This window comes from Hyperoodon ampullatus (genome assembly GCF_949752795.1).
Source record: "Hyperoodon ampullatus genome assembly, chromosome: 11".
In the NCBI taxonomy this organism is placed as follows: Eukaryota; Metazoa; Chordata; class Mammalia; order Artiodactyla; family Ziphiidae; genus Hyperoodon; species Hyperoodon ampullatus.
The window spans coordinates 25,517,193-25,543,403 of record NC_136924.1 but is presented as its reverse complement, the minus strand read 5'-3'; the positions used below and the strand labels follow the sequence as shown (position 1 = coordinate 25,543,403).

General features: G+C 40.9%; 1 protein-coding gene across 3 annotated transcripts in view; it reads left to right on the top strand.

Moving 5' to 3' along the window:
- The window catches only part of GNPTAB (N-acetylglucosamine-1-phosphate transferase subunits alpha and beta), a gene marked incomplete at its 3' end in the record, with an annotated part of 79,056 nt that overhangs the window by 26,626 nt on the left and 26,219 nt on the right, over nt 1-26,211 (top strand). For all 3 annotated transcript variants that reach the window (XM_079715345.1, XM_079715346.1, XM_079715344.1), the window contains 5 exons: nt 7,201-7,320; nt 8,388-8,429; nt 9,723-9,928; nt 23,779-23,843; nt 24,110-24,244. In XM_079715345.1, the coding sequence (XP_079571471.1) occupies nt 7,201-7,320; nt 8,388-8,429; nt 9,723-9,928; nt 23,779-23,843; nt 24,110-24,244 (568 nt within the window). The remainder of the gene's footprint in view (nt 1-7,200; nt 7,321-8,387; nt 8,430-9,722; nt 9,929-23,778; nt 23,844-24,109; nt 24,245-26,211) is intronic.

The following is a 26,211-nucleotide window of genomic DNA, read 5'->3' as shown; positions in this document are numbered from 1 at the left end:
TCAGACTTGGTTATATTTGGCAGGTATTTTCTTGACAGTGAACAAAGCGATCCTGTGTTTGAAAGGAAAGAAATGATAGTATTTGCGGCCAAAGATAAAATTTGAGCTTTGAAGTGAAAATTAGAATTTTGGAAAACTTGTTTCCACCACTGTAAGCCTAACAGTTTCACAATACTGTGAAGACTTCTCTGATTAGATTTGCAGCATTATCCAAGAAAATTGCATTTGTTAATATTATGTAAGAAAAGTAAGGAAATATGTCACCATTTGGCAGAGCTGCATAACTCAGTAAGCTGTTGTTTTCCAGATAACCAATGCATTGATGTTACAGAATTTCACATGGGTGAAAGCCATTCAAAGTGCAAGAAAGAACAATGGATTTTAATGTAAAAGCACAAAAAGTTCATTAATGTAGTTTCAGATTATACATTGCAGCTAAATTTTAAGAAACTTCCACTTATTTTGGTGTAGTATCAAAGAAGAATATCCACTATTATTTGAAAAGTCTATTAAAATACGCCTCCCCTTTCCAAGTACGAACCTGTGGGCCTGGGTTTTCTTCAACCAAAAGAGCACATGAGAACAGATTGAATTCAGATGATTTGAGATGCTTGCTTGCTTGCTTCTGCTAAGTCATTAAAGAGATTTGGAGAAATGTAAAGCAATGCCTCTCTTCTCACTAAATTATTTTGTTGTTTCAGAAAATACTGCTATTTTCATTTAGTTTTTATTCTATTTTATTTCTTTTTAATTTCCTTATTTTTGCTGCTTTGTGTCTTTGTTGCTACACATGGGCTTTCTCTAGTTGCGGTGAGCAGGGGCTACTCATCATTACGCTGCACGGGCTTCTCATTACGGTGGCTTCTCTTGTTGTGGCACGCAGGCTCAGTAGTTGTGGCTCTTGGGCTCTAGAGCGCAGGCTCAGTAGTTGTGGCATACAGGCTTAGTTGCTCCACGGCATGTGGGATCTTCCCTGACCAGGGCTTGAACCCTGGTCATTGCATTGGCAGGCAGATTCTTAACCACTGTGTCACCAGGGAAGTCCTATTTTATTTTTTTAAAATATTTATTTATTTATTTGGTTGCACCGGGTCTTAGTTGTGGCTTGCTGGCTTCTTAGTTGCGGCAGGCGGGCTCCTTAGTTGTGGCATGTGAATTCTTAGTTGTGGCATGCATGTGGGATCTAGCTCCCTGACCAGGGATCGAACCCGGGCCCCCTGCATTGGGAGCACAGAGTCTTAACCACTGCGCCACCAGGGAAGTCCCTGCTCTTTTCATTTAAAAAGTTATTTATGTTAACCCATGAAGGGGTTTATTAATGTTTTAAAATGAATTTTTGAATGTCTGATTTATTTTCAAAAATGGCAAGCGTGAATCATTAGAGAAATGCAAATCAAAACTACAATGAGGTATCATCTCACACCGGTCAGAATGGCCATCATCAAAATATCTAGAAACAATAAATGTTAGAGAGGGTGTGGAGAAAGGGGAACCCTCTTGCCATGTTGGTGGGAATGTAAATTGATACAGCCACTATGGAGAACAGTATGGAGGTTCCTTAAAAAACTAAAAATAGAACTACCATATGACCCAGCAATCCTACTACTGGGCGTATACCCTGAGAAAACCATAATTCAAAAAAAGTCATGTATCACAATGTTCATTGCAGCACTATTTACGATAGCCAGGACATGGAAGCAACCTAAGTGTCCATCGACAGATGAATAGCTAAAGAAGATGTGGCACATATATACAATGGAATATTACTCAGCCATAAAAAGAAACGAAATTGAGTTATTTGTAGTGAGGTGGATGGACCTAGAGTCTGTCATACAGAGTGAAGTAAGTCAGAAATAGAAAAACAAATACCGTATGCTAACACATAGATATGGAATCTAAAAAAAAAAAAAAAGGCTCTGATGAACCTAGGGGCAGGACAGGAATAAAGACACAGACGTAGAGAATGGACTTGAGGACACGGGGAAGGGAAGGGTAAGCTGGGACGAAGTGAGAGAGTGGCATGGACATATATACACTACCAAATGTAAAATAGATAGCTAGTGGGAAGCAGCCGCATAGCACAGGGAGATCAGCTCTGTTTTGTGACCACCTAGAGGGGTGGGATAGGGAGGGTGGGAGGGAGACGCAAGAGGGAGGGGATATGGGGATATATGTATATGTATAGCTGATTCACTTTGTTATAAAGCAGAAACTAACACACCATTGTAAAGCAATTATACTCCGATAAAGCTGTTAAAAAAAAAACAGGAAGTAAATTATATCCAACCACACACACACACAAAAAGAAAATGGCAAGTGTAGATAGTTATAACCTAAAAACAAAAGCTTTTGGGGTTCCTTAAGAATTTTTAAGAGTATGAAGTGTCTGGACCCTAAAAAGTTTGAGAATAATTTCTTTTTTTTTTTTTTTTTTTTTGTTTTTTTTTTTTTTTTTTGGCGGTACGCGGGCCTCTCACTGTTGTGGCCTCTCCCGTTGCGGAGCACAGGCTCTGGATGCGCAGGCTCAGCGGCCATGGCTCACGGGCCCAGCCGCTCCGCGGCATATGGGATCCTCCCAGACCGGGGCACGAACCCGTATCCCCTGCATCAGCAGGCGGACTCTCAACCACTGCGCCACCAGGGAGGCCCGAGAATAATTTCTTAATGTAGCAGTTCTCAAGCTTCAGTGTGCAGCAGAATTCCACAGAGGTCTTGAGAAAATACAGTTTCTCCCCACCTCCAGAGTTTCTGCATCTGTAGGTCTCAGAGGGATGCAGAGAATTTTCATTTCTAACAAGTTCACTGGTGATACTGAAACCACTGGTCTGGTGACCACACTTTGACAACTATTGTATTAACGGGTTCTTAATGAAACATAATTTTCCTCCTTCTCCAACTTTTATTTTAACGATGCTGATTTTCCTAAGAAAAGCTCAAAATGGCCTTCTTTTACTCCCAACATTTATTGAGTACTCACTCAGCTTACTGTGTCTGATGCTGTACTGTGTGCTGATGGTGCACAGATGCATAAATCTCTGCCTCAACGGAGCCTCAAAACTTTTAGAAGGAAAACTAGCTCAGAAAATCTAGATACTGAGGTCAGCAGTTTTAATAAAACACTCTTGTTCTCTTTCTGAAGGGTGTTTGTGTGTGTTTTAAATATTTCTTCTCTTAATTTTAGATTGCATTAAAATATAGTTTGATTGGGCTTCCCGGGTGGCGCAGTGGTTGAGAATCCGCCTGCCGATGCAGGGGACATGGGTTCGTGCCCCGGTCCGGGAAGATCCCACATGCCGCGGAGCAGCTGGGCCCGTGAGCCATGGCCGCTGAGCCTGCGTGTCCGGAGCCTGTGCTCCGCAATGGGAGAGGCCACAACAGTGAGAGGCCCGCATACCAAAAAAAAAAAATATATATATATATATGTATATATAGTTTGATTTTTATGTAGGGATATTTCAAAATTATCTAATTTCGATGATGACAAGAAAATGGATCATATGTAATATTTAATATGTTCGAATATATTTTTAAAAACCATAATGTTTATAGGAAGTTTTCATTGTTTTGCTAGTGTTTCTACATGTCTTTTTAATGTTGTTTGCCCTGAATGAAAAAAAAATCCCATTCTATATGCCAGTAACAAATGAATATGTGAACTGTCTACTGCTGCTAATTGTGAGGCCTTAAGTCAGTCTGGGGCTCAATTTTGTCATCTCTAAAATGTAGATATTAGATTAAGTGTAAAATCTCTTCCAACTTTGTTTCTAAGATACTACTCATGTTCTAAGTTTTCTTCTCTGCTTTATGTGATGTAGAACCAAGGAACTATTAAGTGCCTTCACACTTAAACTAAACTAATTAAAATAAAAGGTATCACCACGGCTTTGGTTCTGAATCATAGGTAACCTTCTTAGTCTTCAGCTTTAAGATAAAGGCTTCCTTCTCATTTGGAAACTAAGATAGTGGTCTGTGGTTAGAACAAAAGACTCACACTCACTGTGACCATGTCTAATAAGTAGAAAAACAACTGACTCACTGACCAGGGGCAGATCACACGATCTCCTCAGGGTTGTCAGTTTAACACCAGAGAATTGGATTGATCATGTAATACAGCCTTACTAGAAGCACCAGGACATAAATGCATTATTATATACTTATGCTGTTTTCCTCAGTTGAACTTGCATGGATATCTCTTGACTCTATTAAAACAATCTTTAATAGCAGATAATTACTCTTACAGAAAAGCTTTGGAATGTGCAAATTTTTGCCTCCTTTTTAAAAACATTTTCTTTCTAAAATATGTCACTTAAGCTTTTTTTTTTTTTTCCAAATTAATTTTTAGTCTGAGCATAGATAGATCACCTGTGAACTTGGGAGTGAGATGACTCTGGGTAATTTACTTGTGGGTAATGTGAGGCATTTTTTTTTAATAGAAAAGACTAATGTTTATGTTGTGGGAATGAACTAATAGTTATTTGGACAGTAAATACATATTAAACCCCACTATGTCCCAGGCACTATTCCTAGGCATGTAGTGATGAACAAGAGGAGCTCATTGACCTCATCTAGAACTGATATTTTAGTGGGGAAGGCTTTTTTCGTTTTAAACTTAAAAACATGAACTATAATCTACCTATAAATCAGTAGTTCTCAATGTGAGTTTTTGGACCAGCAGCATTGGCATTACTTGGGAACTTGTTAGAAATGCAGATTCTGGGGCCCCACTCCAGACCAAATGAATCAGAGACTCTGGGGATGGAGCCCAGCCATGTGTTTTGAAAGTCCTACAGGTGATTCTGATGTCTGCTAACATTTGGGAACCATCCATATAGACACATGCAGAAGAAAACCTAGATGAGGAAGCATTTGCATATCGTTACGGTAGGAAGAGAGAGCCTGAGCCTGTACAGGAAAGAGAGGAAATAATTAATGAAGAGGGGCACAGAATGCATGACACCATTTTTGCCTTAGAGATAGTTGATCTAGTGGAAGACAGACGTCAAAAAAAATAGTACAACCAGTATGCTAAGGATTCTTTAGAGTACAAAGTACAGTGGAAGTTGCTTCTTAAGCAGTATATTTTCTTTGTGGGAGGTGAGGGAGGAGGGCATTTGGGGAATGAGGAAGTGGTTAAAAAGAAGCATGAAAGAAACGATATTCTAGGCAGAGGGAGAAGCTTGTTTAAAGACACAGAAGCCTGCAAGTTCTTATCCTGTTTGGGTAAGGGCATACACATGGAGCATCTAGAGCACAGGGTATAGATTATGAAGGAGTTTAGATTTTATTCTACAGGCAGTGGTGCACCTTTACGGGAGGGTTGGTAGATGCTCAGCTGTCACTTGTGTCTGAGTATGAGCTGATCGATTCCGCATTTTCCCCATGAAGCTCTGGGTCCCCTGGAACCTCTTTGACCTTCATCTCCTCTTATGCTCTTCCCTTTGTTCCTGTTGGCTCTGCCACACTGGCCTCTAGTTCCTTAACCATGCCAGATAGGCAGCTGCCTCAGGGCATTTGCACATGATGTTTCCGTTCTCTGGGCTCTTCTTCCCCAGTTGCCCACATGGCCTGCTTCCTCACTTCCTTCATCTCTTTGCTGAAATGCCACCTTCCAGTAAGGCCATCTCTGCTCTCCCTGTTTAAAACTGACCCTCCACTTAGACATACTGTGTATCCTCATTTTCTGCTTTATTTTCTTTATAACATGGAACATCATCTGACTTCACTTATTTGGTTTATTTCCTGTCTTCACCTTTCTAGAATGTAAGCTTCATGAAGGCATAGATTTTGTTTTTTTGTTTACTACTGAGTCCCCAGCACCTAGAACAGTGCCTAGCACATACTGAGTGCTCAGTAAATATTTATTCAACAGATGGATAAGCATTCCTTTCATCCAGTCATCTCACTTGCTTCTTTTAAGCTATAAGTGTTTGTCACTCTATTTTTTTCCTTCCATAACTTGAAAGATTTATCCACCAAACTGCATTTGTTTTCCCCTGAGATAATTAACCCTGTGGCCAAAAGTCAGGTTTTGGTTAGTCTTTGGAGCCCTTCGTGCTGCCAGGGGCCCGATCCTGTGCCTGGCCTGTGAGAAAGACAAAAGGAGGGTAAGCTTTAGGTCCTTGGCCTAAAAAAAAAAAAACCAGCAACCAAAAAAAACAACCCCCCCCCAAAAAAAACCCCCCCAAAAACAAAAAAACTGTTTATTGGAAAAGATCAAACCTGAAACAGAATTATCTGAATTATGTCTGTGTCACTATGAACTCCCATGTTATAGGTCTGGAGCAGGCTCTGAAAGATGGGTAGGATTATGGTAAGTTGATGAAGGAAAGGAGAAGAAAGCTTTCAGCAGGGGTAAAACCTGAACAAAAACACTGGGATGAAGCTTAGACAGGATACTCAAGAATTAAAAGCCTGCCTGACTCCTTAGGGGTAAGATAGTAAGGGAAAAATCAAGCAGGTTCGGGAAGGTCTTCTATGCTAGTAGTGTTCAAGTAAATCATTGAGTTCCTCACGTTGCAGGCACAAATCCTAATCCGCTGGGTAGGGAACAAAACAGGTATGTTTCCTGCCACCTTGGAGCTTACATTCTAGGGGAGGGACACATGAATTACCAGTGTATGTAACATGTTAATTATTTAATAGGTGATCATTGCTATGAAAAAAAACCCAAAAAGACAGAGTAGGGCAAACAGGATGGGGAGGGGCCGGGCTTGGGGGCAGCTGGGAATGGGAAGGCTGTAGCATTAAAGAGGGCCAGGTCTTCATTGTGGACTGCTGGCTAACTCTTTTTTTGGTCATTTTGTTGAAGCTTCTAATTTCTTTTCTATGTTTGGCTGCATTTGTATCCCAGCTTTCTCACTTGCTAAACTGAGAACGTAGCAGTTTAAAGTGAGCTTCTAAGACCTCCCCCACAGCCTTAAAACTGAAGGGACAGCAGCCTCTACCGGGTAACTGTGATGATCAGACGATGCAGAACCGCATAGAGTGTCTAGCAGAATGCAACTCACAGAGACGGTGCTCAGTAAATATTAGTGCCCCAGCCCCAGTTTGAAAGCATGCAAGTCTGTGATATACGCCATGGTTGGATCACCTTTTCGCTGATTTTTTCATAACCTCTGAGTTTAAACCCTGTTAATGCTCTTATCCCCAAGTATGTTGGCAACATGCACATAACCTGGAGGACTTGTGGGTTTACCCTAGGCTCTGTCTGCCCATGCCGATCGATGTGGTTTACACCTGGGTGAATGGCACGGATCTTGAGCTACTGAAGGAACTGCAGCAAGTCAGAGAACAGATGGAGGAGGAGCAGAAAGCAATGAGGTAAAACTGATCGTCAGAAAACAAGACACACAAAGCTCTACAATTGTAACTAATGGTACATTTCAGAAGGTAAGATGATGCTTACACTGCTGTTCAAACAAGAACCTGCATCTCAAATTCATGCTGTTACAAGATTCTGGCAGTCATGCAGCCGACCCTTGTTTCTTGGCGCCCAAGGAGGACTCGGCCACTTCGGTGAGATCTTGGCCTCACTTTGTCAGGTGGCCATTTCATGAATGTGGTGTTCTAGTGACGCCTTGGTCTCCAAAGGGCCTAAAGGTGGAGGAGCCACCTAAGGGAGCCCTGGGCTTCCTGCTCATTCAGTCTGAGTCCCAGATGTGATAGCTTCATGAAGTAAGGTTTTATTATGCAAAATTGCTACACAGTAAGATGGATTAGTCCCTTGAAAATAAAACAGGCCTACAGACATACGTTTTTTTCCATTTGATAAAGGCAGTAAAAAGTATATTTGTTACCCTTTTTAATATCAAATAGTATACTATGGAACTAGAAACCTTAATAATTTTTTTAAATACGGAATTTTGATTATCTTATTTACTTTATCTGGGAAAAGTACAGTGGGCTTCTGGAGAGCCTTCTGAGCTGGAGATCTGGCTGATGTAACTTCCCTCTGATTCCTCAGGAGTATTTACTGAGAATTTCCCCATTAATTTCCTTGTAAATGTTATGGGTGCACCCCAGTTGCAGGTCTTTGGCCATGTTATACTGCAACACATTTGTCTCTCTCTCTGTGTTCCTCCCCAGTGCATGAAAATCACTTTGATAGCCTCGTAACTATGTTTTACTAGTAAAATGTAAAAGCTTATATTTTAAGTAAACTTTTGTGGTTACTGTGGGTGGTACATGATAATATTTGTTGATCATAGCGTATTAAAATGGATAATTTATTATGCATCTTAAACGTTATACACAGTACAGTACTTCTTAACTTACTGGTTGGTTCTCATGGAGTAACCAGGAAAATCAATGTTGTTAAGTTCCCTCATTCACATGTAAGTCTAGCACTAGTCCATGCATATATAATGAAATCTATTTGCTTTCACTAGAGAAATCCTTGGGAAGAACACAACGGAACCAACTAAGAAGAGGTAAACATTTTGATTTTCCTTTCAGTAGTGAAAATCAAAGAAAGGAGTGAGGTGAAACGTCTAGGTTCTTATCCCTTGCTTTTGTTGAGTACACAACAAAACGGAGTAAGTATTTTTTACTTACTCTGTTGCTCCTGTTCAGTCCCTCTTCTTTTGGTTTTTGACCCCCAAATTAAGTGCATCCATTAGATGACAAAACAGAGGCACAGCTGATTGAGAACTCTGGTTATTCTGGTTGCAGCTAACCAAAGCTTTATCGTTTCTAGATACATTAAGTAAGGTTTTTCTTCTTTGTCGTTTCCATTAATCTGTCTTGATGTGCTGTTCTCTTGGTTCACTTAAGTCTAACTTACACCAGTGTTTTCATTTATAGAATCTATGTCCATTGTTTATGTGTTCAGTGTATATTTTCTTATCTTTAAAAGCTGTCATAGTTGTATGTCTTATATTTAAGCACTTGGGAAGGAGTTTTAACCCAATGACAAGAATCAGATGATCTCTCTTGATTTGAATCATACCTGACTCTGATAGGTCCTTAAAACAAGACTGTCTCACTAACAAGCGGAAAACTCTGTTAACTGCCACTTCCCCAGTGAACCATTAGACTTAAAATAGAAGAGTTATTCATAGAAATGATCCAAAAGTGCCTTCTGAATCATCTGTTAATGTTAATTATGCATATTTATTTATAAATATCTATTGCTAATACTGTTATTTTTATTGTTTATTTTTTCATTAATTTATTTTTGGCTGCATTGGGTCTTCGTTGCTGTGCATGGGCTTTCTCTAGTTGCGTCGAGCGGGGGCTACTCTTCGTTGTGCGTGGGCTTCTCATTGCGGTGGCTTCTCTTGTTGCAGAGCACAGGCTCTAGGTGCACTGGCTTCAGTAGTTGTGGCTTGTGGGCTCTAGAGAGCAGGCTCAGTAGTTGTGGCGCACGGGCTTAGTTGCTCTACGGCATGTGGGATCTTCCCGGACCAGGGCTCGAACCTGTGTCCCCTGCACTGGCAGGCGGATTCTCAACCACTGCGCCACCAGGGAGGTCTACAGTATTATTAACACGAGTTTGAAAGCTCTATCTTCCGAGTTGCACTTGTTTGATAATTTTATGCCATACTTGCTAACTTACTAAATTTTTTTATTCTTGAGATAAAATTCCTTGTTTATTGAAAGATTATGATTTTTAAATAAAATATAGAAGAAACACCTGTGAAATTTAGTAGTACCAACAAGCTTTTCAGTGTTGATTAAATTTTCAAGCATGTAGCTGTGAGCATGTTCATGTCTCTTTCCAGTGAGAAGCAGTTGGAGTGTTTGCTGACACACTGCATTAAGGTGCCAATGCTCGTCCTGGACCCAGCTCTGCCGACCAACATCACACTGAAGGACGTGCCATCTCTTTATCCTTCTTTTCATTCTGCCAGTGACATATTCAACGTTGCAAAACCAAAAAACCCTTCCACTAATGTCTCAGTTGTTGTTTTCGACAGTACAAAGAATGGTAAGATCTTCTTGTGGGTATTTTAAAATCATGTTACCATTGGATGTTGGAATAACAAAATTTTGAATGGAACAGAATTGGTTCACTTTTAAAGAAATGCCTGATAAACTAAAAATGTAAAAAGGGGAGCTGCCATTGTTTTTTTCAGCCCTGCCATTATTTCAGCCCTGCTGTCAGAAAGGGATTGCATCCGTTTTACTCTGTGTAATACACATGCCTTCCTGTGCTGTGGTCAGAACCTTAAACCTGGTACTCAAATTTACTGTATTCTCTTGGCTGGGAGTTATTCAGGAGGCTTTATTTTTTTTTCTTTTTTCTTGCAAAATTCCTCAGCAAGGTTGTTTTCTGCAGCTTGGACTGACCATACTTGGAGCATTCATACTTTAAGTTCTGAAACATCTGGTTATGCAGTTGATTTGGCCCGATAATAGAATTAAATTTGTAATTCTTGACATAGAACTGCACCCGCATCCTTAGAGATCCCGTCCTCTCCTCAGCCACTGAGCCGCTGAGCCCCACGCCTGCGTCTCCTTCAATCATCCTTCCTTTTGTCTCATCCTTCCTCTGCACTGAGTGACTCTCCCAGGAAGCTCTGTTTTCACTTGTGTAAAATGAAAACTGTCGCATTCTCTTTACAGCCCTGTTCTCAAGTTCCCATTCTTTCAATGCCGTACCTCCCAGCCTAAATCTTTGGAACCATCTTTGACTCGTTCTTACTCTAACCAGTAATCCGCCTCATCCTATGACTTGCTTTTTTGCAAGAATCTTAGATTCTTACCTTTCATACTCATCAGATTTCTTCTACACCAGACTGAGTTTCTTCACCCAGGCCCCAATAATAGATGCCTATCTGCTCTGCCGGCCTCTAAAGTTCTTCTCTGATCTGTCTAGCATGAAACTGATAAAATCAGAGTTTTCCAATTTGTTTACAGTTGCTATCTCTTTGGAGTGAATGATAGTAGTATATATTTGTTTTTCACATGGATACAAATTCCTCTTGCTGGTGTTCCAGATGGAGTTTTAATTGCCTTGGTCCTGCCCATCGGCCCTCGCATCTCCTCAGAGCCGTCGGCGTCTTCTCACAGATGTGGGGCTGCCTGTCCTGAGCCTCTACCTCTCCCAGCCCATCTCCTATTCTTTCCAGCCCCCTCTCCAGTTCCTGGACTAGTACATTCACAATGATTTTATTTTTCTGTATCCCTGTAGTACTTGTAACCTAACTCACAACTTAGTTTTTGAGTGCACAGGAGTTTATGGTGTTCTCATCTAATTTCTTTTTTTAATTCATCATTTATTTTTAACATTTTATTTTATTTATTATTTATTTATTTATTTATTTATTTTGGCTGTACTGCGTCTTTGTTGCGGCACGTTGGATCTTTGTTGTGGCATGTGGGGTCTTTAGTTGTGGCATGCAGACTTCTTAGTTGCAGCACGCGAGCTCTTAGTTGCAGCATGCATGTGGGATCTAGTTCCCCGACCAGGGATCGAACCTGGGCCCCCTGCCTTGGGAACGCTGAGTCTTACACACTGGACCACCAGGGAAGTCCCTCATCTAATTTCTTTAGGACAGAAACCTTATCCTCACCATTTGGTGTCCTGAACAGTGTCTAACACAGTGCTCATTTCTTGGTACTTATTATTTGTGATTTGAAAGGAAACTATAACGTTTCTAAGCACAGATATCTCCCCTTCACACTATAGACCTGTTTCTGAACTATTTTGTATGACTTTTTTTTTTAACTTATAATTACTGTTTATTTTTATTATCATTATTATTTACAGCGAGTAATTTTTTTTAAACATCTGTATTGGAGTATAATTGCTTTACAGTGGCGTGTTAGTTTCTGCTTTATAACAAAGTGAAAAATATGGAACGCTTCACGAATTTGCATGTCATCCTTGTGCAGGGGCCATGCTGATCTCTGTATCATTCCAATTTTAGTATATGTGCTGCTGAAGCAAGCACTAACTAACTTATTTTTAAAATTTAGGTTATATTTTAAAATATATAGGGAAGTACAGGGGTTATTTTTGACAAATTTAACAAGTTATATGATTTATTGTTTTGCTAAATTTAGCTTTGTTTTTAATTTTTTAATTATTTTCTTTCTCTTTATTTTTAACATCTTTATCGGACTATAATTGCTTTACAATGGTGTGTTAGTTTCTGCTTTATAACACAGTGAGTCAGCTTTACATATACATATATCACCATATCTCCTCCCTCTTGCATCTCCCTCCCACCCTCCCTATCCCACCCCTGTAGGTGGTCACAAAGCACAGAGCTGATCTCCCTGTGCTATGCGGCTGCTTCCCACTAGCTATCTGTTTTACATTTGGTAGTGTATATATGTCCATGCCACTCTCTCACTTCGTCCCAGCTTACCCTTCCCCCTCCCTGTGTCCTCAAGTCCATTCTCTAGGTCTGTGTCTTTATTCCTGTCCTGCCCCTAGGTTCTTCAGAACCTTTTTTTTTCTTTAGATTCCATATATATGTGTTAGCATACGGTATTTGTTTTTCTGACTTACTTCACTCTGTCTTACAGTCTCTGGGCCCATCCACCTCACTACAAATAACTCAATTTCGTTTCTTTTTATGGCTGAGTAATATTCCATTGTATATATGTGCCACATCTTTATCTTTTCATCTGTCGGTGGAAACTTAGGTTGCTTCCATGTGCTGCCTGTTGTAGAGCTGCAATGAACATTGTGGTACATGACTCTTTTTGAATTATGGTTTTCTCAGGGTATATGCCCAGTAGTGGGATTGCTGGGTCGTATGGAAGTTCTATTTTTAGTTTTTTAAGGAACCTCCATACTGTTCTCCATAGTGGCTGTATCAATTTACATTCCCACCAACAGTGCGAGAGGGTTCCCTTTTCTCCACACCCTCTCCAACATTTATTGTTTGCAGATTTTTTGAGATGGCCATTCTGACCGGTGTGAGGTGATACCTCATTGCAGTTTTGATGTGCATTTCTCTAACGATTAGTGATGTTGAGCATCCTTTCATGTGTTTGTTGGCAATCTGTATATCTTCTTTGGAGAAATGTCTCTTTAGGTCTTCTGCCCATTTTGGGATTGGGTTGTTTGTTTTTATGATATTGAGCTGCATGAGCTGCTTGTAAATTTTGGAGATTAATCTTTTGTCAGTTGCTTCATTTACAAATATTTTCTCCCATTCTGAGGGTTGTCTTTTCGTCTTCTTTATGTTTAAAAAATATGGAACGCTTCACGAATTTGCGTGTCATACTTGCACAGGGGCATGCTGATCTTCTCTGTATTGTTCCAATCTTAGTATATGTGCTGCCAAAGTAAGCACTAGCTTTCTTTTGTTTTTTTCTTTTTTTTTTAAGTTTTGAATTTTATTTATTTTTTTATACAGCAGGTTCTTATTAGTTATCAATTTTATACACATCAGTGTATACATATCAGTCCCAATCGCCCAATTCATCACACCACCATCCCCACCCCCCTGCGGCTTCCCCCCTTGGTGTCCACGTTTGTTCTCTACATCTGTATCTCAACTTTTGCCCTGCAAACCGGTTCATCTGTACCATTTTTCTAGGTTCCACATACATGCGTTAATATATGATATTTGTTTTTCTCTTTCTGACTTGCTTCACTCAGTGTGACAGTCTCTAGATCCATCCACGTCTCAACAAATGACTCAATTTTGTTCTTTTTTATGGCTCAGTAATATTCCATTGTATATATGTACCACAACTTCTTTTTCCATTTGTCTGTTGATGGGCATTTAGGTTGCTTCCATGACCTGGCTATTGTAAATAGTGCTGCAGTGAACATTGGGGTGCATGTGTCTTTTTGAATTATGGTTTTCTCTGGGTATATGCCCAGTAGTGGGATTGCTGGATCATACTGTAATTTTATTTTTAGTTTTTTAAGGAACCTCCATACTGTTCTCCATAGTGACTGTATCAACTTACATTCCCACCAACAGTGCAAGAGGGTTCCCTTTTCTCCACACCCTCTCCAGCATTTGTTGTTTGTAGATTTTCTGATGATGCCCATTCTAACTGGTGTGAGGTGATACCTCATTGAAGTTTTGATTGCATTTCTCTAATAATTAGTGATGTTCAGCAGCTTTTCATGTGCTTCTTGGCCATCTGTATGTCTTTGGAGAAATGTCTGTTTAGGTCATCTGCCCATTTTTGGATTGGGTTGTTTGTTTGTTTAATATTGAGCTGCATGAGCTGTTTATATATTTTGGATATTAATCCTTTGTCCGTTGCTTCGTTTGCAAATATTTTCTCCCATTCTGAGGGTTGTCTTTTCGTCTTGTTTATGGTTTCCTTTGCTGTGCAAAAGCCTTGAAGTTTCATTAGGTCCCATTTGTTTATTTTTGTTTTTATTTCCATTACTCTAGGAGGTGGATCAAAAAAGATCTTGCTGTGATTTATGTCAAAGAGTGTTCTTCCTCTATTTTCCTCTAAGAGTTTTATAGTGTCTGGTCTTACATTTAGGTCTCGAATCCATTTTGAGTTTACTTTTGAGTATGGTGTTAGGGAGTGTTCTCATTTCATTCGTTTACATGTAGCTGTCCAGTTTCCCAGCACCACTTATTGAAGAGACTGTCTTTTTCCATTGTATATCCCTGCCTCCTTTGTCATAGATTAGTTGACCTTAGGTGCATGGTTTTATCTCTGGGCTTTCTATCTTGTTCCATTGATCTATATTTCTGTTTTTGTACCAGTACCATATTGTCTTGATTACTGTAGCCACATAGTATAGTCTGAAATCAGGGAGTCTGATTCCTCCAGCTCCGTTTTTTTCCCTCAAGACTGCTTTGGCTATTCGGGGTCTTTTTGTCTCCATACAAATTTTAAGATTTTTTGTTCTAGTTCCCTAAAAAATGCCATTGGTAATTTGATAGGGATTGCATTGAATCTGTAGATTGCTTTGGGTAGTATAGTCATTTTCACAATATTGATTCCTCCAATCCAAAAACATGGTATATCTCTCCATCTGTTGGTATCATCTTTAATTTCTTTCATCAGTGTCTTGTAGTTTTCTGCATACAGGTCTTTTGTCTCCCTAGGTAGGTTTATTCTTTTTGTTGGAATGGTAAACGGGAGTGTTTCCTTAATTTCTCTTTCAGATTTTTCATCATTAGTTATAGGAATGCAAGAGATTTCTGTGCATTAATTTTGTATCCTGCAACTTTACCAAATTCATTGATTAGCTCTAGTAGTTTTCTGGTGGCATTTTTAGGATTCTCTATGTATAGTATCATGTCATCTGCAAACAGTGACAGTTTTACTTCTTCTTTTCACAGTGACAGTTTTACTTCTTCTTTTCCAATTTGTATTCCTTTTATTTCTTTTTCTTCTCTGATTGCCGTGGCTAGGACTTCCAAAACTATGTTGAATACTAGTGGTGAGAGTGGACATCCTTGTCTCGTTCCTGACCTTAGAGGAAATGGTTTCAGTGTTTCACCATTGAGGATGATGTTTGCTGTGGGTTTGTCATATGTGGCCTTTATTATGTTGAGGTAGGTTCCCTCTATGCCCACTTTCTGGAGAGTTTTTATCATAAATGGATGTTGAATTTTGTCAAAAGCTTTTTCTGCATCTATTGAGATGATCATATGGTTTTTCTTCTTCAGTTTGTTAATATGGTTTATCACATTGATTGATTTGCATATATTGAAGAATCCTTGCATCCCTGGGATAAATCCCACTTGATCAGGGTATATGATCCTTTTAATGTGTTGTTGGATTTTGTATGCTAGTATTTTGTTGAGGATTTTTGCATCTATATTCATCAGTGATAAATTGGTCTGTAATTTTCTTTTCTTCTAGTATCTTTGTCTGGTTTTGGTATCAGGGTGATGGTGGCCTCATAGAATGAGTTTGGGAGTGTTCCTTCCTCTGTACTTTTTGGGACGAGTTTGAGAAGGATGGGTGTTAGCTCTTCTCTAAATGTTTCATAGAATTCACCTGTGAAGCCATCTGGTCCTGGACTTTTGTTTGTTGGAAGATTTTTAATCACAGTTTCAATTTCATTACTTGTGATTGGTCTGTTCATATTTTCTATTTCTTCCTGGTTCAGTCTTGGAAGATTTTACTTTTCTAAGAATTTGTCCATTTCTTCCAGGTTGCCCATTTTATTGGCATAGAGTTGCTTGTAGTAGTCTCTCGGGATGCTTTGTATTTCTGCAGTGTCTGTTGTAACTTCTCCTTTTTCATTTCTAATTGTATTCATTTGAGTCCTCTCCCTCTTTTTCTTGATGAGTCTGGCTAATGGTTTATCAATTTTGTTTATCTTCTCAAAGAACCAGCTTTTAGTTTTATTGATCTTTGCTATTGTTTTCTTTGTTTCTTTTTCATTTATTTCTGCTCTGATCTTTATGATTTCTTTCCTTCTGCTAACTTTGGGTTTTGTTTGTTCTTCTTTCTCTAGTTCCTTTAGGTGTAAGGTTAGATTGTTTATTTGAGATTTTTCTTGTTTCTTTAGGTACGCTTATATAGCTTTAAACTTCCCTCTTAGGACTGCTTTTGCTGCATCCCATAGGTTTTGGATCATCGTGTTTTCTTTGTCATTTGTCTCTAGGTATTTTTTGATTTCCTCTTTCATTTCTTCAGTGATCTCTTGGTTATTTAGTAACGTATTGTTTAGTCTCCATGTGTTCTTGTTTTTTACGTTTTTTCCCCCTGTAATTCATTTCTAATCTCTTAGTGCTGTCGTCAGAAAAGATACTTGATATGATTTCAATTTTCTTAAATTTACCGAGGTGTGATGTGTGACCCAAGAAGTGATCTATCCTGGAGAATGTTCCATGCGCAGTTGAGAAGAAAGTATAATCTGCTTTTTTTGGATGGAACATCCTATAAATATCAATTAAATCTATCTGGTCTCTTGTGTCATTTAAAGCTTCTGTTTCCTTATTTATTTTCATTTTCGATGATCTGTCCATTGGTGTAAGTGAGGTGTTAAAGTCCCCACTATTATTGTGTTACTGTCGATTTCCTCTTTTATAGCTGTTAGCACTTGCCTTATGTATTGAGGTGCTCCTGTGTTGGGTGCATATATATTTATAATTGTTACATCTTCTTCTGGGATTGTTCCCTTGATCATTATGTAGTGTCCTTCCTTGTCTCTTGTAACACTCTTTATTTTAAAGTCTGTTTTATCTGATATGAGTATTGCTGTTCCAGGTTTCTTTTGGCTTCCATTTGCATGGAATATCTTTTTCCATCCCCTCACTTTCAGTCTGTATGTGTCCCTAGGTCTGAAGTGGATCTCTTGTAGACAGCATATATATGGATCTTGTTTTTGTATCCATTCAGCAAGTCTGTGTCTTTTGGTTGGAGCATTTAATCCATTCATGTTTAAGGTAATTATCGATATGTATGTTCCTATGACCATTTTCTTAATTGTTTTGGGGTTTTTTTTGTAGGTCCTTTTCTTCTCTTGTGTTTCCCACTTAGATTAGTTCCTTTAGCATTTGTTGTAGAGCTGGTTTGGTGGTGCTGAATTCTCTTAGCTTTTGCTTTCTGTAAAGCTTTTGATTTCTCTATGGAATCTGAATGAGATCCTTGCCGGGTAGAGTAATCTTGGTTGTAGGTTCTTCCGTTTCATCACTTTAAGTATATCATTCCACTCCCTTCTGGCTTGTAGAGTTTCTGCTGAGAAATATTAACCTTATGGGAGTTTCCTTGTATGTTATTTGTCATTTTTCCCTTGCTGCTTTCAACAATTTTTCTTTGTCTTTAATTTTTGCCAATTTGATTACTGTGTGTCTCGGTGTGTTTCTCCTTGGGTTTATCCTGTATGGGACTCGCTGTGCTTCCTGGGCTTGGGTGACTATTTCCTTTCCCATGTTAGGGAAGTTTTCGACTATAATCTCTTCAAGTATTTTCTCGGGTCCTTTCTCTCTCTCTTCTCCTTCTGGGACCCCTGTAATGCGAATGTTGTTGCGTTTAATGTTGTCCCAGAGGCCTCTTAGGCTGTCTTCATTTCTTTTCATTCTTTTTTCATTATTCTGTTCTGCAGCAGTGAATTCCTCCATTCTGTCTTCCAGGTCACTTATCCGTTTTTCTGCCTCAGTTATTCTGCTATTGAGTCTTTCTAGTGTAGTTTTCATTGCAGTTATTATATTGTTCATCTCTGTTTGTTTGTTCTTTAATTCTTCTAGGTCTTTGTTAAACATTTCTTGCATCTTCTTGATCTCTGCCTCCATTCTTTTTCCGAGGTCCTGGATCATCCTCACTATCGTTATTCTGAATTCTTTTTCTGGAAGGTTGCCTATCTCCACTTCATTTAGTTGTTTTTCTGGGGTTTTATCTTATTCCTTCATCTGGTGCATAGCCCTCTGCCTTTTCATCTTGTCTGTCTTTCTGTGAATGTGGTTTTTGTTCGACAGGCTGCAGGATTTTAGTTATTCTTGCTTCTGCTCTCTGCCCTCTGGTGGATGAGGCTATCTAAGAGGCTTGTGTAAGTTTCCTGATGGGAGGGACTGGTGGTGGGTAGAGCTGACTGTTGCTCTGGTGGGCAGAGCTCAGTAAAACTTTAATCTGATTGACTTTGGATGGGTAGGGCTGGGTTCCCTCCCTGTTGGTTGTTTGGCTGAGGCAACCCAACACTGGAGCCTACCTGGGCTGTTTGGTGGGGCTGATGACAGACTCTGGGAGGGCTCACACCAAGCACTTCACAGAACTTCTGCTTCCGGTGTCCTTGTCCCCACAGTGAGCCACAGCCACCCCTGCCTCTGCACGAGACCCTCCAACACTAGCAGGTAGGCCTGGTTCAGTCTCCCCTGGGGTCACTGCCTCTTCCCCTGGGGTCAGTGCTCCTTGCCCTGGGTCCCGATGCACACACTACCCTGTGTGTGCCCTCCAAGAGTGGAGTCTGTGTTTCCCCCAGTCCTGTTGAAGTCCTGCAGTCAAATCCCACTAGCCTTCAAAGTCTGATTCTCTAGGAATTCCTCCTCTCATTGCCGGACCCCCAGGTTGGGAAGCCTGTCGTGGGGCTCAGAATCTTCACTCCAGTGGGTGGACTTCTGTGGTATAAGTGTTCTCCAGTCTGTGAGTCACCCACCCAGCAGTTATGGGATTTGATTTTTACTGTGATTGCGCCCCTCCTACCATCTCATTGTGGCTTCTCCTTTGTCTTTGGTTGTGGGGTATCTTTTTTGGTGAGTTCCAGTGTCTTCCTGTCGATGATTGTGCAGCAGCTAGTTGTGATTGTGGTGTTCTCACAAGAGGGAGTGAGAGCATGTCCTTCTACTCTGCCATCTTGGTTCCTCTCCCACTAGCTTTTTTTTTGAAATTGAGGTTTCCTTAAATTAAGGTACTCTGATAACACTTCATCTGAAGAGAAAAAAGAATGATATTGTGTTAGCAGTTATAACTCAGTTATGACGTCTATGGAGAGAATCTTGGGTTTATTTCCACTAATCTTATAACATATCAGAGACATAAAAGATTATAAATTTTGGTATAAGTAAAATCTGTGTTAAATGACAGTCTTCTAAACACTGTTTTTGAATTTCCACTTGGGTTTTTATTTGACTATCCTACTACTATATTGATTCATTCAGTAAAGATTTGTCGAGCCACTGCTCTGTAGTTGGTTGTTGTTGTAGGCAAACAGCAGAGAAGAAAAAGGCACGTTCCTGCCTTCGTGGAGCTTCCATTTTTAGTGGGCCACAAACTCACTCTTTTTCTTAAAATTTTTTATTTATTTTTGGCTGTGTTGGGTCTTCGTTTCTGTGCGAGGGCTTTCTCTAGTTGTGGCGAGCGGGGGCCACTCTTCATCGCGGTGCACGGGCCTCTCAGTGTCGCGGCCTCTCTTGTTGCAGAGCACAAGCTCCAGACGCGCAGGCTCAGTAGTTGTGGCTCATGGGCCTTGTTGCTCCGCGGCGTGTGGGATCTTCCCAGACCAGGGCTCGAACCCGTGTCCCCTGCATTGGCAGGCAGATTCCCAACCACTGCACCACCAGGGAAGCCCCACAAACTCACTCTTTATCATCCTTAGTTATTGAGATCCAGGATCACAAAATTCTTTCTTTTTTTTTTTTTTTAAAGCTGAGTTGGTGTTGTTTTTTTAAATTTATTTTTGTCTGTGTTGGGTCTTCGTTGCTGTGCACGGGCTTTCTCTAGTTTCGTCGAGTGGGGGCTGCTCTTAGTTGCGGTGTGTGGGCTTCTCACTGCAGTGGCTTCTCTTGTTGCGGAGCACGGGCTCTAGGCGCGTGAGCTTTGGTAGTTGTGGCACATGTGCTCAGTAGTTGTGGCTCACGGGCTCTAGCGCGCACACAGGCTCAGTAGTTGTGGCGCGTGGGCTTAGTTGCTCCGTGGCATGTGGGATCTTCCTGGACCAGGGCTCGAACCCGTGTCCGCTGCATTGGTGGGCAGATTCTTAACCACTGCGCCACCAGGGAAGCCCACAGAATTCTTTGTTAAAGGACCAGGTAGTAAGTATTTTAGGCCTTGTGGGCCAAGAGGCAAAATGGCAGATATTATGTAGGTATTTGTATAAACGGTTAACCATTTTAAAATGTCAAAATTGTGTTTAGCTTGGGGCCATACTAAATTCAGCAGTGGCTAGATTTTGGACCATGGACTGCCAAACCCTGATCTAGATTAAAAAATTTTAGCCATGTTTGGCATTTAAAAAAAAATCTCATTTAGCATCTTTCCAGTTAATCATTGAGATCTGTTGATTTTTTTCCTTTCTCAAATGTGTCATTTCTGCCCCTCTCCTGGTTACCATGCCACTTCCCTTGTGTCCACCGATTGGACAGTCCTCCTGCAGTCAACCATCCTGCCCTGCGGCCGGGGCCTGTGTCTCCTCAGCAAAATGGTTTTTCCAGTCAAGCTTATCCCTTTGATGTTTAGGAAATGAATTTCCTCCTGTGACACTTGATTTTACCTCTGGACTACATTGACTTTTACAAGGAATTACAAAGTACCTCCTTATAGCTCTCTCACACTGATTAAATTTATACCCATTGGGATCCTACAGAACTAATGTAATCCGTTTCCTGTGTGACGTTTCTTCTTCTTCCTTTAACTGTCTCTTAGGGGCTTGTCTGCACCCTAGTTTGCTCTTCTCAGAATGAGCTTTAGTTTCTATTCCTTTAAAAGTGTTTCAACTGGAATTGAACATTCTGTTTCAGTGTGGTTCAGTCTTCAAAGAGATCAGGACTCTTCATTTGTGAAGTGTTTATTGAGTGCATACTATGTGCCAGGTACTATTCTCAGTGCTGAAGATGCAGCAGTGAGCAGATGGACAGAAATCTCGGCCCTCATCAAATTTACATCTTGGAGGGGCTTCCCTGGTGGCACAGTGGTTAAGAATCCACCTGCCAATGCAGGGGACACGGGTTGAAGCCCTGGCCTGGGAAGATCCCACATGCTGTGGAGCAACTAAGCCCGTGTGCCACAACTACTGAGCCTGCACTCCAGAGCTCGTGTGCCACAATTACTGAGCTCGCGTGCCACAACTGCTGAAGCCCACATGCCTAGAGCCTGTGCTCCACAACAAGAGAAGCCACTGCAATGAGAAGCCCGTGCACCACAATGAAGAGTAGCCTCTGCTCGCTGCAACCAGAGAAAGCCCACGCACAGCAACAAAGACCCAACACAGCCCAAAATTAAAAAAATAAATTAATTAAAAAAAATTTACATCTTGGCAGAGGGAGCCAGACAATTGATACAACATACGAGTAAATTATATGGTTTGTAGAAGATAAATGCTGTAGAGAAAAATTGAGCAGGGGAAATTGAGTGCTAGGGCAGACTCCCCAAGAAGGTGATTTTTGAGTGAAAATTTAAAGGAGTTGAGAGAGCCAGCAACATGAATATGTGGGGAAGGAGTGATTCTCCATATATTCCCTATATATAAGGTAAGTGGAATAGCCAGTGCAAAGGCCCTGAGGCAGGAGGGTGTCGGACATGTTTGAAGAAGAGCAGGGAGGCCAGTGTGGCTGGAGTAGAGTGAACCAAGGGGGAGAGGGCAAGAGATGAGCCCAGAGAGGTCACAGGGACCAAATGGTATAGGCCTCAGTAACCACAACGGGCTTCAGCTTGCAATCACAGTGCGGTGAGGAATCAATCATTGGAGGGTTTGAGTAGAGGAGTTATGTGATCTGACTTACGTTCCAGAAGGATCAGTCTGGCTGCTGTGGTGGGAATAGACTGAGGAGGGGCAAAGCTTGTAATAATTCAGGCAGGGAGGAAGGGGGCTTGGATCAGAGTGGTGGTGAGAAGTGGTTGGACTCTGGACATTTTGAAGGTCCGCTCAACAGGGTTTCCTGATGGGTTGGTATTGGGGAGTGTCACCCTTCTTACTCTAAGCCCTCTTCTTCTGCTTAAAAGCACAAAGTTGGGATGGAAACTCAGTGTGGCCTGAGCATTACTGACTCATACTGAACTCACTGTCCGCTAAAACTCCTAAGTCTTTTTTAAAATCTTACATGTGCTAATGCTCAAATACCCCTTTTATTTATTTTTTAAATTTTTTTTCAAGTACTCCTTTTAATTTTTACTTGGTTTGTTGCCAAGTTAAAGATCTTACCTTCATTTATAGGAGATTTTATTTTGCTAGATTTGACTGATTGCTCCAAACAGTCAAGGACTTTGGGGAACCCTTAGTCTGTTATCCAGGATAGTAGCTTCTTTGTCGGCTCCGTGTAAGCCCACACATTTCACAAGCATGCCTTCTGTATCTTCCAAAACTTTGATGGATTGTTGAGCAGACCTATAGCAGACCTCCAGAACCCCCCTCTAGGTTGATTGTGGCTTTTACAATTTTACACTCTCTGATCAGAATTGGTTATAATCAGCCTAACTTGAGATCTGGTCTCTGTTAAATCCACAAAGATGCCATGTGTTGTTTAGCTGCCTTCCTGAGATTATGTACAAATACATATTGCTCATCTATTCGAATTGTCTGATTTACCAGTATAGAATCCACCATATCAATGGGGAGAGACAGACAGACAGACAGACGGAGGCAGAGTGAGGTGTGTATCTGATAAATTTACCCACAGTGAACTCATGCTCTTAGCGCTCAGTACTTTCTTTAAAGATAAACAGTATATTGTGAAGACTTTCTTTTCTCCAGTGCTCACCAACTGTATTTTTCTGATACATTTGAGACTCTTGCTCAGGTTCCACACCCATCTTGCAGGCTATAATCTGCAGACCCTACTTTCTGTGCCCATTTTGAGGATCAGAATTGCAGCCTTCCAACCTCTCCTGTTTTCCATGGTCCCCGAATGTCAGCAGGTTTGCTGATCTCATTTGTTCCCGTCACTTTAGAACTCTCTCCCAGTAGGGCTGTGTCATTACCCTCCTCACCCCCAACTGAATCTGCTCTAATCACATTACCTGATGAATCTTAGGAATTCACTGTGACTCTGGAGGAACCTTAGGAGAGTCCTAAGTGGCTCCCCGCAGTTCATCTAAATGCCACTGGCCTTGCTTTCAAAGCCCCCTTCTGGTTGCCCTTTTTTTCCTAGTACCCACCACTCCCAGACGTTTTACTCTGGTCAAACAATTTTGTTTTTTAAATTAAACATGTCGATGTTTGATGTTTGCTTCTACCTCTGTGATTTCTGTCCGTCTGTCACTTCTACGTTTCTTCTGCCCACACGAGTCTCTCCTTCAGTATTGCAAAATTTAACGTTTAATTGTACAACTATTTACATTTGTTCCCCTTTTGTTAGATGGGTTAATTTTGTCTCCCCCAACTACCTTTTCTTTGAGACCATGTATTATACTGGTTGAACAGCTCTCAAAATGCCTTGTACCGTGTCCTGCCAGACATCATAGTTAAGTATTCATTAAAAACATGCTTGTTTATTGTATTCTCTATTGTAGTTGAAGATGCCCACACTGGAATTTTTAAAGGAAACAGCAGACAGACAGTTTGGAGGGGCTATTTGGTATGTTACTTTAAATTAACTGTATTTTTGCAGTAGATTAGAATAGAAATATGAGAAATAAAACTGTTTTACTTTGAGAGGCTTTTTAATGTTTACTTTTCCTCTAAGCCTAGCTTTCTAGTACTAGTGAATATCAATTTAAGTAATTGTAATATTCTTATTTTGAAGCTTGTGCGATGCAATAGATATTTACTAGTTTTCTCAGCCGTAAGTTTTCACCAGCCTTATGTGGAATGTGAGTTGTGTTTTTCCTCTTTTTATTTTAGACAACAGATAAGGAAGTCCCTGGGTTAGTGCTAATGCAAGATTTGGCTTTCCTGAGTGGATTTCCACCTACATTCAAGGAAACAAATCAACTGAAAACAAAATTGCCAGAAAATCTTTCTTCTAAAATAAAACTGGTAAGAGCATAGAAAATAGAGCAATTAGTATAGCACATCCCATTTCATGCGTGCCTCTTCTCTGTGGCCCCCTTTGTTATAGTATAGCCGACAATCATAAGAAGCAAAGAGGGTCTCAATTCTGTCACAGTGTTGTCATGAAGAAGCTCTTTATTTGTAGAAGATCCTCCCTTTTTACTCTTTATTTGGGCAAAATTCTGAGTCTTAACTTGGTTTGTTGGTTTCCCAGACAGAAGCAGGATTCATTTGTTTAACAAATGAGCTTCTACTGTGTGTCAGGTGCTGTTCTAGCTGCTGAGAATGTAGCAGTGGACAAAGCAGACAAAAGCCCTGATGGCAGTGGAAGCACGGAAGGAGGGGATGGGGGGAAATCAGACGTGTGGTGGTAGGTACACACAGGCTCCTGTGGATCTATGAAGAGCTTCCACTCACAGAGGGGGGATGCTTCAGATTTCTGGAACATTTGATAATGTGAAACCTTCATTCATTAATAGCTAGTTGAGCCACTAACGTATTTAGTATTTATACTTACTAACTCTTCACACTTGACCACCGAGGCCATTCGTGAGTTGACGTTGGAGATGGTGACATGTCTTTCCATAACATTTCTTGTTCTCAGAGCCATCTGTCTGATTCATGTAGGGCACAGTCCATGTGGGTGTACTTTCCTTTTGACCTTATGCCAAGATGCCTGCTCTTCTGTCAGAAACAGTCCAGGTTGTAAAACGTGAATGTTTCTTCTCTCAGACTAGAGGGCATAAAGTTCTTGGCTCAGAATTTGTTAGGCTCTGCTTCTCTTGATTTTACAAAAAAATGTTCTTTACATTCTGCCACTGTGTTTAGCTTCCTGCTTCTCAGTCCCTGCTCTTCTTGATGTCATTTAACAGTTGGGAGGTGAAAGGGTGGAGGTAGTGGCAGGGAGAGCTGTGACTCAGGGAGGGGTGGTTATTTAGTTCATGTCTGGACCATGTTTTCTCTCTGCCGGTCAAAGTTCCCTTTAACTTGTTTCCTTTTCCCCTTAAGTGTTTCACTGTTTTAAGATACATTGTATTACCTTTGTAAATACCATGGTAATATGAATGACATCTATGCTTTTTCTTTTCTTCATATTTTCCTCCATAACTTTCTTTATGGTACCTGGAAGTATGGTGATGCCCAGCTAGATTAGGGTTGAGTTATTTCTTTTTTTTTTTTTTTTTTTTTTTTGTGGTATGCGGGCCTCTCACTGTTGTGGCCTCTCCCGTTGCGGAGCACAGGCTCCGGATGCGCAGGCTCAGCAGCCATGGCTCACGGGCCCAGCCGCTCCGCGGCATATGGGATCCTCCCAGACCGGGGCACGAACCCGTATCCCCTGCATCGGCAGGCGGACTCTCAACCACTGCGCCACCAGGGAGGCCCGAGTTATTTCTTAATCTGCAGTTATTTAAAAATAGATATTATATTCCTCCTTCCCTGAATTATTTTTAGTATGGATTTGGACAGATAAAACCATAGATTAGCATTCATTTCAGCCAATGTTTATTTGCCTTCTTGGCCTCCTAGCTGTTGGTTCTACAGTTACAGACATATGCATATCTGTACTTTTGATCAGCATATCTGCTGCTAGGTGGGCGTGTCCTGCCAAAGATCACCAGCCCAAGTCGTGGTCACCCCGCAGCAAACTAGTTTCTGGGCAGTGTGGAGTGGTGTGTGCCAGGAGACGCTGGGGGCGCAGGAACTTGAATTGGGCAGTAGCACCACCAGGCTCGGTACATGGGGACACCCCCTCCTCCAGCATTCACCCAGTTGGAGGTTGATCTGGATTCCCCAGACTTGTCTTTGTGGAGGCCAGCGCCTCCTGGTGGGGTACAGCCAATTATTCACAGTGTGCATTGCAGCTCATTGTCACAATGCCAGCACCTGCGATTGGCTTCAGGGATGAGGACTTCTGATTTTTTGGAGGCTAGAGAGAAAATGAGAAAGAGGAA